The sequence below is a fragment of the Haliotis cracherodii genome, unplaced genomic scaffold (genome assembly GCF_022045235.1).
Source record: "Haliotis cracherodii isolate W230 unplaced genomic scaffold, xgHalCrac1.p SCAF_20, whole genome shotgun sequence".
Lineage (NCBI taxonomy): Eukaryota > Metazoa > Mollusca > Gastropoda > Lepetellida > Haliotidae > Haliotis > Haliotis cracherodii.
This window is the reverse complement of record NW_027266276.1, coordinates 10,249,526-10,264,881: the sequence shown is the minus strand read 5'-3', so window position 1 is coordinate 10,264,881 and position 15,356 is coordinate 10,249,526. Positions and strand designations below refer to the sequence as shown.

The window sequence follows — 15,356 nt, the reverse complement described above, 5'->3', positions numbered from 1 at the left end:
ATATGTCAGTAGGAGTTCTGTCCCTTACACAACGACACGCAGATCTTGGGCCGACGGTTTGTGGACTGTTAACTCAGTAATTGAATACAAGCAGTATAATTCTGCGCTAGGATACAAATTCAAACACTTTCATGATACTAAACAAGGCAAATTAAGTAAGGATAAGAATTTATGGATGAACAACTTCTTTATTACAATTACAATTAATTCATTGCTCTTAAGTTCTAATAAAGAAGTTGTTCATCCATAAATTCTTATCCTTACTTAGTACTCCAACTTCTAAATGCCTTTCAAATAAGTTATTCGTCGTCTTCAGCGGTCTTCAGCAACCCATGCTCGACGCAATAGGCGACTATGCTTGTCGTAAGAGGCGACTAACGGGATCGGGTGGTCAGGCTCGCTGACTTGGCTGATGAATGTCGTATCCCAATTGCGTGGATCGATGCTCATTATATCAATCACTGGACTGTCTGGTTCATATTCGATTATGTACAAGCCGCCGACATGTAACAGGAATTTTGCGGAGTGAGCCGTTAAGCAACAAACATAAACATAATTAACACAGCCACTTCGCAATGTCATAAGAAAAACATACACTCCATGGTTCTAGATGTGGCGGTCATATTTGTCAAGAAACTTGTGAAGCGTCATCTTCGGTCAGGTGGTGCTTTAGGAGGTGTACAGTGTAAAGAAAGGCAGTTTTTAAAAACATAGACCAAACGCTAAGGTCAAATCAAGTTAAAAAATTAACATCGCAAAACAACAGCCACAGAATATGTGTTGAACTAAACACACTAAATTTCATTATAGTTTGAACACAATGGCCAAAAACTCCAACAATACAAGTTTTATTTCTTATATATAATATTTACCATTTCTTATATATAATATTTACCATTACCACACTCAGCTAATAATCGCTATTTCAGATGTGATGTTTACAGAGGCAAAATGACATTTAGAAGTTAGGTCGCAAGTTAATACGATGTCAGCATTTGAAAAATTGCGTGAAAGGGAACATATGTGAGTCCCATCACAAACTAAACATTTACCAAAGTCATTATATTTTGAATGGAGTTCTTTATATTTTGAATAGAGTTCTTTATATTTTGAATAGAGTTCTTTATATTTTAAATAAAGTTCTTTATAATTTGAATAAAGTTCATAAAAATGTGAATAAAATTATGAGTGTAGTGGCCATGATTAGGGTTTGAAATATTGAAATTTGGATTCGAACCTCTTGAGCACATTGGAGTGTCGTCATTAGTGGAAACAAACAAACAAGGGAAGTGTCAGTTTCATTGGTCCAAGGTTTCTGACCATTAGTTGTTTACGACGCGCATTGCTTAACGCTCTGTCAGGTGAGCAAAAACGAAAATGATAAAAAAAACAAAACCATTGTATTAATAATTTTATTTTTTCCACTTTTGTATGATCGGCCGAATCTGTAAACCAGTTGAGAAAAGTCTCGCTTAAATGTTAGAATTATCAATTAAATGGTGGTTCTACTTTTAGACATTGTCGCCCATTACCAAATTCCAACCCCGCCCTTTTTTTCTTTGTTCACATTTGTCTGATCGGCTCGCAGCCTAAATGCTGAATAAATAACATTGTCATGACAAGTAATGATTTAGGATGGGATACACGTATATCCATTAGCACAGAGCTTACTCTCCGACCCTCGCATCTTCCAAGGCAACCTGGGTTGTCCACAAGCTCATGAAACTGATCGGGTGCTCCGTTGCGATATCAAGCTGAATTACAGGAGTTGGTCACGAATGCACGGTACCAATATGAGTTGTCTCCCTTTACATGCACACATCCTAGCTCCTTCCCAGCGCGTGTTACACTCTCGGAGAGCTCCGCGAACGGGCTATCGCTGTGAGGAGCTTGGCACACAACGTATTGATGTTCGTACAATGAAATCTGTGTTCACAGTTCAATTCACACAGTATCCGCCTGTGCTATTTTGAACTTGATGATATTCGATAATTTCTCAGGTTGTATCACATACACAAGAAAAGCACTTCTTCTGGTTGAATTCAATTCACAAATATTCCTTTCTAAATAAAATATATACAGAATTATGTTACAGTAATCACACATCACTGCGGAAAACGGCCATTTGAACTTTGAGTTATTTGTCACGTGGGTTCTCCGTTACATGATTACCTCCCTTTGATTTCTGTCTTTGGTTATCCGTGGTTTTGATCCCGGGAAGATGTAAACGACCTCCGGGTGAGTTTCCGGGTACATTAATGTATATTGGTGGGGTGGGTTCTGAACCGTTTCCGGTCCTAGAACGGGTATCAGAAAGAATGGGTCCTAGTTGTTTGACAGGGCCATTAGAACTATTCACGACACTGCTCGTAGCATAGAGTCCCTCTGAAGACGAATTGGGGACTTTAACATCTACACACTCGACTCCATGGGGAACTTTCTTGGCTGAAGGCGTGGCTCGACTCAGACGGGAATAAAGCAAATAATTCTGGTCCGCAAAACGCGGACTCTTTTGTTCACTGTCAATAATAATATTCTCGTAATCTGAGATTTTTGGGTCACGAAACGATCTCCCTATCGTTGAGCGAGTTATGAAAGGCCCGGATGGTTTGGACAACAATCCAGGTGGAGCTGGATCAGAAAATGTCCGTGTATGCGTAGGCAGACCCCCGAAGGTTTTTCCGTTTGGATGAGTTCGGGAGAAAGTTGAAATGTTCGGCGAAGAAAACGGCAGCTGACTCGGAGGCAGAGGTCGAATTGATGGTCCGAATGTAAATTTCTGAGGATCCCAACGACAGTTATCTCCCTTGCAAACGTCCTCGACCTCTGCGTAACCGGGCGACGCAGGAGTGGCTTGAACTCGGGATGCTATGGAGTCGGCTACCTCGCAATAACAGTCCCTTAATATAGGCCTCTCGTGTTTTAAAGGGGATGCTGAATTAGGGGGACTTCCTGGGCTTGTGTCGCACGGGGTCGGGACTGCATAGACATGCTCCACGCGCTCGATTCTAGGTCGCCTGAAATGAAGATTTAAACGTCAGCACGGTAACGATACTTACACTTAGATCTCGCTAAAAATACACCGACATCAATAAAATATTAAAGCAGATATGGTTGAGTGACGTTGGTGTATTGCCGTTTTGAACAGTATTTCAGTTATATCACGGCATGTCAGCTTGATGTGTTGGTCGTTACCATAAAGTGCTGACAAGCCGGGAACCCGAAATAATTTGATCCTGGCATGCCTAAGGGACAAAACTCTGCACAGCCAACTCCTTGACAAACATTTCCAAAAACATCTGACGCTCAACAAACGATACATCCCCGCAGGTCAGAATAAATCCCTCTGTTCAAATCAGCTAATTAATTCAAAAGTAATATAATTGCAACTCTTTAAGATTCATATTTCTCAATATCTTCAGATCAATATCAAATCACACTCTCTGACAGTCATCATGCGCTGCGAACCACAGTACATGTGTGCTGAGGGAGTGAGTGAGTTGGAGAGTGAGTTAGTGTTGAACTCCGACAGCACAAGGTGAGGAGTCTATAATATATATATTTCTCAAAGATTCGTTTCGTTCGATTATTCGTTCATATTACTATATAGCAATATGAAGTAACTTCTTTTGAGTAGTGTAGAGTCTTGCATGGAATCTCCACACAAAGCAACGGATGAAATATTTTGGAATATTCTTCCCTCATATCTAGTAAAACTCAAATAAAATTAACAAAACAAAGTACTTTGCAAAAAAATTGTATTCTATTCTAATCTGTACATTATTTAGGACTACTGTCAGACGGACTGAATCTCCAAACTTCGATGTCCGGATATAGCCGGAATTAGCCGAAGATGCCACTCGTATCAATCCTGAACATTCGTCACCACACGCCCCTTTCCGTAACCTCGCTATTCGGTTTGTCCCGGAATAACACGAGTTGGTCACGAATGCAATCCTGGACGTACCGAATTGCAGGTTACGGAAAGACGCGGGTGGTGGCGAATGTATCCCATGACGGGATGGAGGTACATTCTGGTACACCAAGTTGTCCCCCTGTTCACTAACCTGGACTGTTATGTGCCGCGTCTAGAGGGTGAGTGAATATAGTGTTACGGCGCATAGATGAGATACACAAGGACTTACTTCAGGAAAATTACTGTGAGGATGATGGCGACAAGCAGGACAGCTCCGATTGTCGACACCACGATAATCACAACTGAAAACAAAATATTGACATAACATGAATAGAAGGATAGAAATATTGACATAACATGAATAGAAGGATAGAAATATTGACATAACATGAATAGAAGGACAGAAATATTGACATAACATGAATAGAAGGACAGAAATATTGACATAACATGAATAGAAGGATAGAAATATTGACATATCTTGAATAGAAGGATAGAAATATTGACACATCATTGATGGAAGATAGTATGGAATAGAATTACTGACACAACGAGGACATGACAGAAATATTGACACGAGGTGTTGAGAAGGCCAAAAGTGAACAGAAAAATTGACATGTGGATAGAAGGACAGAATGGATAAACATTATTGGCACAACATTGATAGAAGGATTGAATGGTAAAGAAATATTGACACAGAGGATAGAAGGGCAGAGTGGATATACCTATTGGCACAGCCTTGATACAAGGGCAGAATAAAATAGAAATATGGACACAACGTGGATAGAAGAACAAAATATAATAGAAATGTTGATACAACGTGGATATATATGTATATATTTGCCTGTAAATAATCCGGGCCAGACAACTGGATTGAAAAATAGACTAAATATGAATACGTACACAGCCTCGGGAATAAGGTGAGCTACATTTGGTCAACATTTAATAACTTACAATAGAATCGTAATCGTTAGCAGCCCTTCCTACCAGTTTCAATTTTGTTTCAGCGCTTAATAACTATTACCAAGCCTCGCTATCACACCTTAAAGGTAAACCGGACCCGTGAAGACCCGGGTAGAATAGGTCTACAGCAACCCATGCTTGCCGTAAAAGGCGACGAGGCTAGTCGTAAGAGGCGACGAACGGGATCGGGTGGTCAGACTCGCTGACTTGGTTGATGCATGTCATCGTATCCCAATTGCGTGGATCGATGCTCATGTCAATCACTGGATTGTCTGGTCCAGACTCGATTATTTACAGACCGCTGTAATATAGCTGGAATATTGCTGAGTGCGGCGTTAAACAACAAACAAACACAAACTTACCTGTGATGCTGATCTTCTCTCGCTCGGTAGATGGCGCTTCCGTGCTCGCAATGGCGGTATTCAGAGCCGAGGTGTACCAGTCTACAAATAACAATTCCATATTTTTTAAAAACGTGAAGGAAAGATTAAAGCAGTAAGACTGAGGATGAAAGGAGCAGTTTGAGCTGCAGTTTGACCTCCGTTCTGAAACCTGCCATGTGTTGGCTGGGCCAACTGCCGGCAAGAATGCATGCTTTAAGTTCTACACTGCACTTCCACGTGGTGGAAAGTTCAAAGTTAGCAATCACTTGACTTACAAGTCCGGGTACTTGAATTTGAACTCTTGGGCTACAGACTTCCTCCTTGGGAACTTTTGCCATGTCACATGTGTGTACATTTGCCACGTGCACGAATGGAACGTGTAAACAGCTGTGATGAATACAGGATTCGGATTGAAGAGATCCGTGCTCATGAGGTTCAGGAAAACGAAGTGTTTGCCCTGTCTGGATTACCGGGTGTGGATTAATAAAGTTTAATGAGTTAAAGTAATAAAACGCAGGATTCCAAATCGGACGTAACCAAATTATGTCATCTAAAGTTCACTGAGACGTTTACTGTTGGAGTAAGTGAGTTGGGTTTAACGCCGCTTTTAACAGTATTCCAGTCATACGGCGTGTCTGCTTAATGTGGGAGGAAAGCCCGAAGTGATGCAGGTCTTAGACGTTTACCACTTCGGTTAAACCGACGAGCACGGGTATGGTGCTGACAAACCTAAAAACATAGTCGAGGCGAACCAGTATTCGAACCCACGATCATAGGTTTCTGGCGTGCCCAAGGGACGCAACTCTACAGTGAATCGCGGCGGCTTAGACGACTGGGCCACCCGTGCCCCTGTCTACTATTGGACAAACTCGTAGATAACTTTATGTGCAATTTAGGGGTAGGACATCTGGGCAAGGAGTAGGCAAGGCACCGACCGTGTCCCCCCCCCCCCCCCCCCCCCCCTCATTGCTGGCAGTTTCGGATGAGATGATGTTTACAGTGTAAGAAATTCATTTTGAGAGAATTTAGGAGCGAGGTCAAAGTGTAAAGGTCAAATAAAGGTCAAATTAAGGTCAAACTTTAAAATATCGTAATACTAAATATCTACATGTTCCAATGACTAATCCCCCCGTCTGGTGCAATTCGGAAATCAAGTTTGGCTACTATACCCCACTTTGGTTCATTGCCATTAGAAACATTTAGTTTAGTAAAGAGAGAAAAATAATGTTGTTCAGTATTTTTCAGCCCAAATTATCAAAAGTCACCAGATTACCACTAGGCTCATCTGCATAACAAGTTTCACCAAGACATGGACTTCAGCTCCGGAAACGAAAAACAGTCTGAAAATCGGATTCTGATTCATTGGTCTTGTGGAGATGCTGAACACAGTCCAAAGAAGTGCGTTATGTCAGAATGTAGGAGCAAGGTCAAGGTCTAAAGGTCAAAACAAGGTCGCGTTTACGGAACACTACTAATTATACATGTGCCGATTTTCGTTACGTTTTGAACACAAATGGCTGATAAAAACACGTCAGTAGGTTTTTTTCAATGTATGGCTGACAACCCCATGCTCGGGCGTGAACCTCTTGAACAAACTGGTATGTTATGTTGGTGGGAACAATCATATGAACTGTCAGTTTCGTTGGTCCAGTGGCTTCTGAAAAGATGTGTAGCCTAGTGGTTAAAGCGTTGGCTCGTCACGCCGAAGACCCGGGTTCGATTCCCGACATGGGTACAATGTGTGAAGCCCATTTCTGGTGTCCCCCGCCGTGATATTGCTGGAATATTGCTAAAAGCGGCGTAAAACCATACTCACTCACTCACTCTGAAAAGATGTTGAGTGAGTGTGAGTGAGTTTGGTTTACCGCCGCTTCTAACATTATTCCAGTTTTATCACGGCGTGTCAGCTTAATGTTGGAGGAAAGCCCGAAGTGATGCAGGTCTCAGACGTTTACCACTTCGACGAGACTCACGAGCACGGGTATGGTGCTGACAAACCTAGAAACATAATCGGAGCGTACCGGGATTCGAACCCACAAGCATAGGTTTCTGACGTGCCCGAGGGACGCAACTCTGAACAGCGAATCGCACCGCCTTAGACGACTGGGCCAGTTGTGCCCCCGAAAAGATGTTGAAGACGGACCGTGAACAAACACGCCACGACGTAAGCTCACCTGATTAGAACATAATCGGGCGATCAGCCAGGTGAGTAGTGGGTATGGTTTTTCGCCGCTTTTAGCCATATTCCAGCAATATCACGGCGGGGAACACCAGAAAATGGCTTCATATTTTGTACCCATTGGGGGAATCGAACCGGGGTCCTCGGCGTGACGAGCACACTTTGTACCCAGGTGAGTTAATACAAAACAGGACCGCCTCCGTGGTCTAGTGGTAGAGCGTCCGCCCGGAGAGCGGAAGGTCCGGAGTTCGATCTCCGGCCGCGTCATACCAAAAGACGTTAAAAGATTGTACTTGTTGTTACCCTGTCTGGCGCTCGGCATTAAAGGGCTAAAACAAGGACTGGTCGGCTCAGAGTCAGTATACTGTGTCTGAGTGGGGTATTCATGTTAAACTGCGGCATGGTATCTAAGTGAGCTAGCACTATAAATCGGCATCAGTCCAGACTAGTACAAGCAGCCACACAAACACACACACGTACATGCACGTCGCTATATAAGTGCAATAATCTTGGACGCGACGTTAAATTCCATTTCACCTAATACAAAACACATGAGCACCTACAATTGCTTGGAGGTAACACTGAATCTTTAGCTTATTTCCTGTCTAAAAAAAGAACAAAAACAGCCATTAACTTTATCTGAAAGCGTTCCGTCGTTATCATCCATTACCTCAGGGAACGAATTGACTCAATGAAACCTGTCCGATATCTTTCTGCGCACTATCTCACTTCTCGTATACGTCACGATATCGAATGAATCCAATAAATATACACGATAAGGGCTGACATGTAAGACGATGGAACCCCGATCATGCTAATCTAGGTGATATCATTCTCTCTGTACGTTGAAGTGTTTCTGGAAAATTCTGTTTTTTTTCTTTCAGATAAACAAAAGGTGGGTAAACACATGTGATGTTTAGGGAAGGTGGGCTCACATTGGGCTGTTTACCACATCAAACGCACCTGTTGCTGTGAGGAGTCGGACATATGTCGTGTTTACGTCGGTTTTCACGACACATGTGCCGTAATACATTTGATTCGGCTGGAGCCCTAATCGAGCTAAATGATCTTAATGCAAGAATAATCGCAAGAATGACACAGGTCTCCGGTTTTGACTTTTGTTGTATCAAAATATATGCTGGTATTGTTGGCCGCGGTTGATATTATAACCGCCATTTTCTGAGCCAAGTTTTGGGCTTATGAAGATGTGAACACACTGGGACACACATTATTTGGATTAATCTCCTGGAGATCTTTCCAGTGATATAAAATATGATTTTGTAGCTCATTTCCTTCTGTGTGGTCAAGTTCAGACTGCTGGCCATTCCGATTTTTTCCCGCCCTGCCTTTATACTTCGCGGACAGCTTTGATCTCTCAGAACTTGCTGATGTCGCCATGGAGACGCTGCTGCGATTCCCCAATACTGGCTGATGTCGCCATGGAGACACTGCTGTGATTCCCCAATACTGGCTGATGTCGCCATGGAGACACTGCTGTGATTCCCCAATACTGGCTGATGTTGCCATGGAGACACTGCTGTGATTCCCCAATACTAGCTGATGTTGCCATGGAGACACTGCTGTGATTCCTCAATACTGGCTGATGTCGCCATGGAGACGCTGCTGTGATTCCTCAATACTAGCTGATGTTGCCATGGAGACACTGCTGTGATTCCTCAATACTAGCTGATGTTGCCATGGAGACACTGCTGTGATTCCTCAATACTGGCTGATGTTGCCATGAAGACACTGCTGTGATTCCTCAATACTGGCTGATGTTGACATGGAGACACTGCTGTGATTCCCCAATACTAGCTGATATCGCCATGGAGACACTGCTGTGATTCCTAAATACTGGCTGATGTCGCCATGGAGACACTGCTGTGATTCCTCAATACTGGCTGTTGTCGCCATGGAGACACTGCTGTGATTCCCCAATACTGGGTGATGTCGCCATGGAAACACTTCAGTTATTCCTCAATACTGACTAATGTGATTCCTCATTGTTTTATGTACTTGGTTTGACCAGAGTATGATGTATTTGTTTTGACCAGTGTATGATGTATGTGGTTTGACCAGTGTATGATGTATGTGGTTTGACCAGTGTATGATGTATGTGGTTTGACCTGTGTTTGATGTATTTGGATTTGGTTTTGATCAGTGTTTGATGTATTTGGTTTGAATTCTGTTTGATGTATTTGGTTTGACCAGTGTATGATGTATATATAGTTGCATGCAGTGCTAGGGATAAGTATTAGAAATGTCGCGATCCAACTTTAACTTGTACTTCACAATAACACAATTAACTTAGTATCAAGGACTACATAACCAACGGTCTCCTTACACTAACATTCCCTTCCGACACAAATCTGCTACAGGGACGCGTCATCTCTCATTGCAAACCACCTTTGGCGCCGAGCCGGACAATTAACGCCACTGTACAAACAACGAAACGATCTGAGGGTCCCAAACTGTCGCATCATGCAACTCATGGACCAAAATATACGTAGGAGGATGGAGATATAGAGATAAGGTCGTATAATAAAGACATGTTAAGTACATAATGTTATACCGTGAAATCTGGTTTCTTCCATTTCCACTAAACCGGAAACATCATCATTCGTGGAATTTTGTTGGGAGCGTCCAAGAACATTTAAAGGTAATACTCCGCATCTATGACTCTTTTACCCGGACATGTATTAATCCGGGCGATTTGAATAAGAACAGAACCATCCAGATTAACGAGGCTACGTTTTTACCTTCTCAGTCATCAAATTTTGTAATCATTGTAGGGGCGGTCGGATAGCCTAGTGGTTAAAGCGTTCGCTCGTCACCGGGTTCGATTCCCGACATGGGTACAATGTTTGAAGCCCATTTCTGGTGTCCTCCGCCGTGATATTGCTGAAATATTGCTAAAAGCGACGTAAAACCATACTCACTCACTCACTATAATGATTATTACTGAGAATATATCTATAAGTTATAAAAAAGCCGATTCTCTCAATGGCTAATGATGTGCTGTTATAACTAATCAAGTAAAAGCGGTTCTTTTGTTTTCTTACCTCTCACAAGATTCTTCGATCAGAACATTTAAATTAATTTGAGGCGATCTGTCAAAAAATCACTATTTGTAAAATGACTGATTTTTTTAATCAATTTGGAAACTGACTTGATCGTGATGACAGTGATCTATAAACACATACTCGTGATATAGTCGGAATTGCGCATTGGACTCTGCTCTTGACAGGGATTTCTTATGATTGTGGAAAGTGTGTCGCTTATATTTAGTGAATCAGTATTTGAACAAAGTTACTGAAAAGTTCTGTCATTTACAAACTGACAGATTTTAGACATTGGCTGAAACCAGAGGATTTTGAGTGCTCTAAACGCCATAGCAATGACAAGCTGTCGGCGTGGTCGCTCCGAGTCGTTCGCCGCGTCTGTCTGCACTAATAGTGCAATGCAATAATTTCTACAAGAAGTAATTATGTAGCTATTTATTGTTCGGGATAAGTTCGCGTTGACCTAAATATTTTAGTAATAGATAGATTAAGTGTGTAAGTGAATATGAGGCGAGCGCTGTCGGAATTTCTTCTCGTTCATAAAACTGTTGTCTCATTTGTAATACAGGACAAATATGTAACGCAAGTAGAACAAAAACAGAATCCGTTAAAATATACAGTTAAAGCTTTCATCCATCCATTCATATACATGACATCGAGCCAGTCATTCAACATGGCACTTTCGTGTATATCAGTGGATATCGCAGTGCTATAACGGTATGTTTTAACGGAATCTGTGTTTGTTCAAACTAGAAAGTTGTGCTCAGACTCAAACTTTATAGGTTAGATACTTGACCTTGGAATAGGAATCACAGCCATACAGATGCAATATGGAACTATTTAAACAAACAATCAGCCCCTGATTGAGCTGAGGCTTATAATCACTGAAACGAACAAGGATATGAATAGCAAGCATGTCTCAACACTCGGTTGTCGAATATGGAATGTGTATTTGTTAAAATTATTAACTAACTTGAAACAGGCACAATGTGACAACATGTCGCCATACTGTGTTTGCTCTGTGCGAATACAGTGTGTCAAATACCCGTGATGCGTTTGCCGTAATCAATCGGAAATCCAGATGTAATACCACTCCAAATGAAACCAGGTCCATCAATATCGCAGTGTTAGAGTAAAACAAACAGAGCGAGCCTGCAATGTAATATTAAAATCTGCTCACCCGGAGTCGTTGTTGACGATGCCATTGCTGCAGTAGCTGTTGGATACAGCGGCCGTAGAAACGGTAGTGGTAAAACCTCCGATGATAAAGCACGGCTTGAGGTTCTCCGGCCTTGCGTACATGGCCCAGCAAACTGAAGTAACGGGGGCCGAACTGCAGCTTCCGGTGAAGACGTCACTGGACCGGAAACGGAAATGACGTTGAGGATGTTAGAAGAATGTATCAGTGTCTGTCATTCTAAGGAGGTGGTGCGGTTGTTGTTGATACATTCAGCAGGAAGTAATGCGGTTAAATGTATGCAGATTCAGGGCTAGGTAGTGCTGCAATTTGGTCGTACATATGGATTGGATAAGCAACACGTACGGTGAAACTCGGTCACGTATTAACATATTGGTATGGACTTTGATACGCTGCACGTACACGTGTTAGTTCGATTTTGGGAATTTCCTTTTCAAGATTTTTTGTAGAGATTTTATCTTCAGGTCACGATTCAAATTCAAGGAATAATTTTTGTTATGGAAATGTCGTAGATCTGATTGAAAGTAGCTTTTGGTTAGATAGATGATGGTTAGTTAACCATTTGAAATATATACCATCCTCGATTATCTAGGGTATTATATTTCCATTCCATTTGGATAAATACCCTGGACCCATGCCCTGTAATAGCTTTGTTTGTCAGCGAGAGGAATTTGGGCTCTTATAATTATTTGAGAGACCCGTGAAGATCCGGGGTGGAATAGATCTTCAGCAACCCATGCTTGCCGTAAAAGGCGACTATGCTTGACTTGAATGTCGTAAGAGGCGACTAACGGGATCGGGTGGTCAGGCATCAGCAAATCAGAAAGCAGCTTTATTGAGCTACACTAGTTTCAAACAGCCGAGTTCCATTCCAGATAACGCTTTGGAATATATTTTGATAAAGTTCTTGATTCAAAATTTGAAAACTGAATAAAGGAAAATCCTGGAACGTCTAACAGATGGCCGCGATTGGGTGTCAAGGGTGTACTTCAAATGTTTATACCATTGAAGCAAGAGATAGGACGATGGTTGTGACGGATTCTGTCGTACAGACAGTAACTGTCGTTCGGAACACACCGTGTTTACCTTTTCGAGGTTACATTGTTTGAAAAGGAAATCCTGATCAAGTAAGCAACGCTCTGATTGGTCTGATGAAAGGTCGTTCTGACGACTCGTATTGGGATGTCCTCAGATCTTTGCGTAGCGGTAGCAAGAACTAAGATCTGATTTAAATGAGATGGGAGAAAAAAACCGACTATTTTGCACACACAACAGAATACCCAACATATGAACGTTTTTTTTTCTTTTCGTAAAATATTTCGGCCCTCGATTTTCACAAAATAAAGGGTTGGAGGGACATGCTGTTTGTCTTGACTACTAGGGTAATTTTGTTTTGTTTCATTACAGCTACAATGGACACCTTAAAGGGGAAATGATACAGTTTTATCCAAAGGCGGGACTGCTTCACAATTATGACCAGTCCGGTAGGGCATCCGGATGGTACAGCAGACTACATTGATACAGTTGAGGGATTGACTAGTTTGTGGATTCATACACCACGCGCACACCATGAATGGACTTTCCAGCGAGTAAGTTGAAAGGAATTATACTGGCGTGAAAAAGAAAGTACACTGTCCTGTTTGACGGTGGCGAAAACTGAAATGGTTATTCTATGGTAATGAATCATTGTTCTGTTTTTTTATACTTTAGGTTTGCAGTGTTTCGGCGACTGTTTTAGCCTAGTACTGTATTGATAACGTTTGTATATTTGGTCAAAGCCAAAGTTTTCAAGTGTATACTTTCTTTTGCCCGGTAGTGTAGATCTATATACGCGCGCAACGACATTTCCTGTATGTCGGATGTAACATTGCTATTGAAAATGTTTATGGGTTTATTTTAATTTTAATTTAATTTTACGTCAAAGAAACATAACCGTGGGACATAATTATTAAATTATTATTTTTTGTGAGTGACAAAATCATGGTCGGATGGAACAAATTAAATAGATAAGCTGTGTTAATTAAATTTGTCTCATTGGTCTTCAACTGTAATAACTATTGTATACGCATTGTTGTGAAGTGAACACTTTAGTTTTAATTCAGCGGAATAACATTTCGCGATTAGAATATACTGAGTGAGTTAAAATTCGTTAACGCTCATTTTAGCAATATTTCAGGAATATCACTAATTGGACACTTCCATAGTATCGCACAGTTTACCCATGTGGGGTGGGGATTGGGGGATTAGAGGTGGGGGTGGGGGGGGGATGTGGGATGGGGTTGGGGGGTTTGGGGGTGGGGGTCGAACCAGGTGTTCACTTACCTGTGTAAGACAACCAGAATCGCACATCACTCCCAGGCCGAGTCGCTATTAACTCCACGCTGACGCTACCGCAGGCTATAAGCTCGTTTTTTGCAGTACTCTCGCAGGAAAGCACAGATACGACGTCCCCAGTTTCACACGCCTGGTAGGTTATGTTTAAGCTGCTGTAGCAGGTCCCGGATGAATGTTCCGAAGACACGTCATGGATGGACAGATGGACAAACCTATCTTCCGGAGCGGTGATCCTCCACAGACAACTCTGAGACCGGAAGGCTGCTGGGTAATATGGCGTCTGGATGTGTCCCTCGCGCCGCCATATTGTTTCTACATGCCAACCACATTCGTTGCTTATTGACGAAGCTGAAATGAGTATTGTATAACACAATGCAATAAACACAATAACAATATCTTTTACTGTTGAATTATTGTTTTTTGTTGTTTAACGCCGCACTTAGCAATATTCGAGCTTTATGACGGCAGTCTGTAAATAATCGAGTCTTGGCCACACAATCCAGTGATTGACATTATGAGCATCGGTCCACGCAACTGGAATACGATGACATGCATCAACGAACTCTCTTAGGACAAGCATATGGACGATTACTACCTCATCTTTAGTGTATTTGACACATTTGTTCAGCGTTTTCTGAATATACCATGCGTATCTTTGATTTAAACGGTAGCTTTTCATTTACGGTAGTGCAAAAAAGATACTCCAAAAATGTCATATTATGCAAAAAATGTCATAATATGCTTTTTTAAAACTTGTGTTAAATGTAAACCTTATTTGTCAGTCTTAAATTCGCAAAATATGAAAACAACCCTCACGAGATTCAGACTGAATTGTCATTCTTTGGAAATTGAGAATGCACGTCATTATAAAATTCCAAGAAAATGCAAACTTTGTAAATTAAACTGTGTTGAAACCGAGTACCACTTCCTGCTTATTTGTCCATCGTATGTCAAGTTACGGCAACTACATCTCAAAGCCAAGTTCTATTGTCATCCTAACGTTCATAAATTTGATATGCTTCTGTCATCACCAGATACATATACTATTACAAACCTAGCAAATATCTATATTATGCAAATGAAGTAAGAAATGCAAAACTGAATGTTTAAAAGTTGTCTGTACTCAAAGGCCTGTGGCCTTTATGTATTGGAAATAAAATGATTGAACAGATACTCTTCAAATGCATGAATGTGCTTTTTGCGACCCTGTCTGAGAATTAGTCAGTTTGTTAAAGGGGAAGTGTACACGCAAAAATCACTTTCTTTCTTTTTCTAAACAAAACGCAATTTTAGAATTAGTTAGTATCTGTGTTTGAAAATA

General features: G+C 41.5%; 1 protein-coding gene across 1 annotated transcript in view; it reads right to left on the bottom strand.

Annotated features, from left to right (window-relative positions):
• Nucleotides 1–467: 467 nt before the first annotated feature.
• LOC139470305 (uncharacterized) overlaps nucleotides 468–15,356 on the bottom strand; it is a 50,289-nt gene continuing 35,400 nt past the window's right edge. The window contains exons 3-7 of the mRNA XM_071252666.1: nucleotides 14,024–14,383; nucleotides 11,684–11,860; nucleotides 5,242–5,322; nucleotides 4,146–4,218; nucleotides 468–3,017 (exon numbers count right to left, since the gene is read on the bottom strand). Coding sequence (XP_071108767.1) covers nucleotides 2,138–3,017; nucleotides 4,146–4,218; nucleotides 5,242–5,322; nucleotides 11,684–11,860; nucleotides 14,024–14,383 — 1,571 coding nt within the window. The 3' untranslated portion in view covers nucleotides 468–2,137. The remainder of the gene's footprint in view (nucleotides 3,018–4,145; nucleotides 4,219–5,241; nucleotides 5,323–11,683; nucleotides 11,861–14,023; nucleotides 14,384–15,356) is intronic.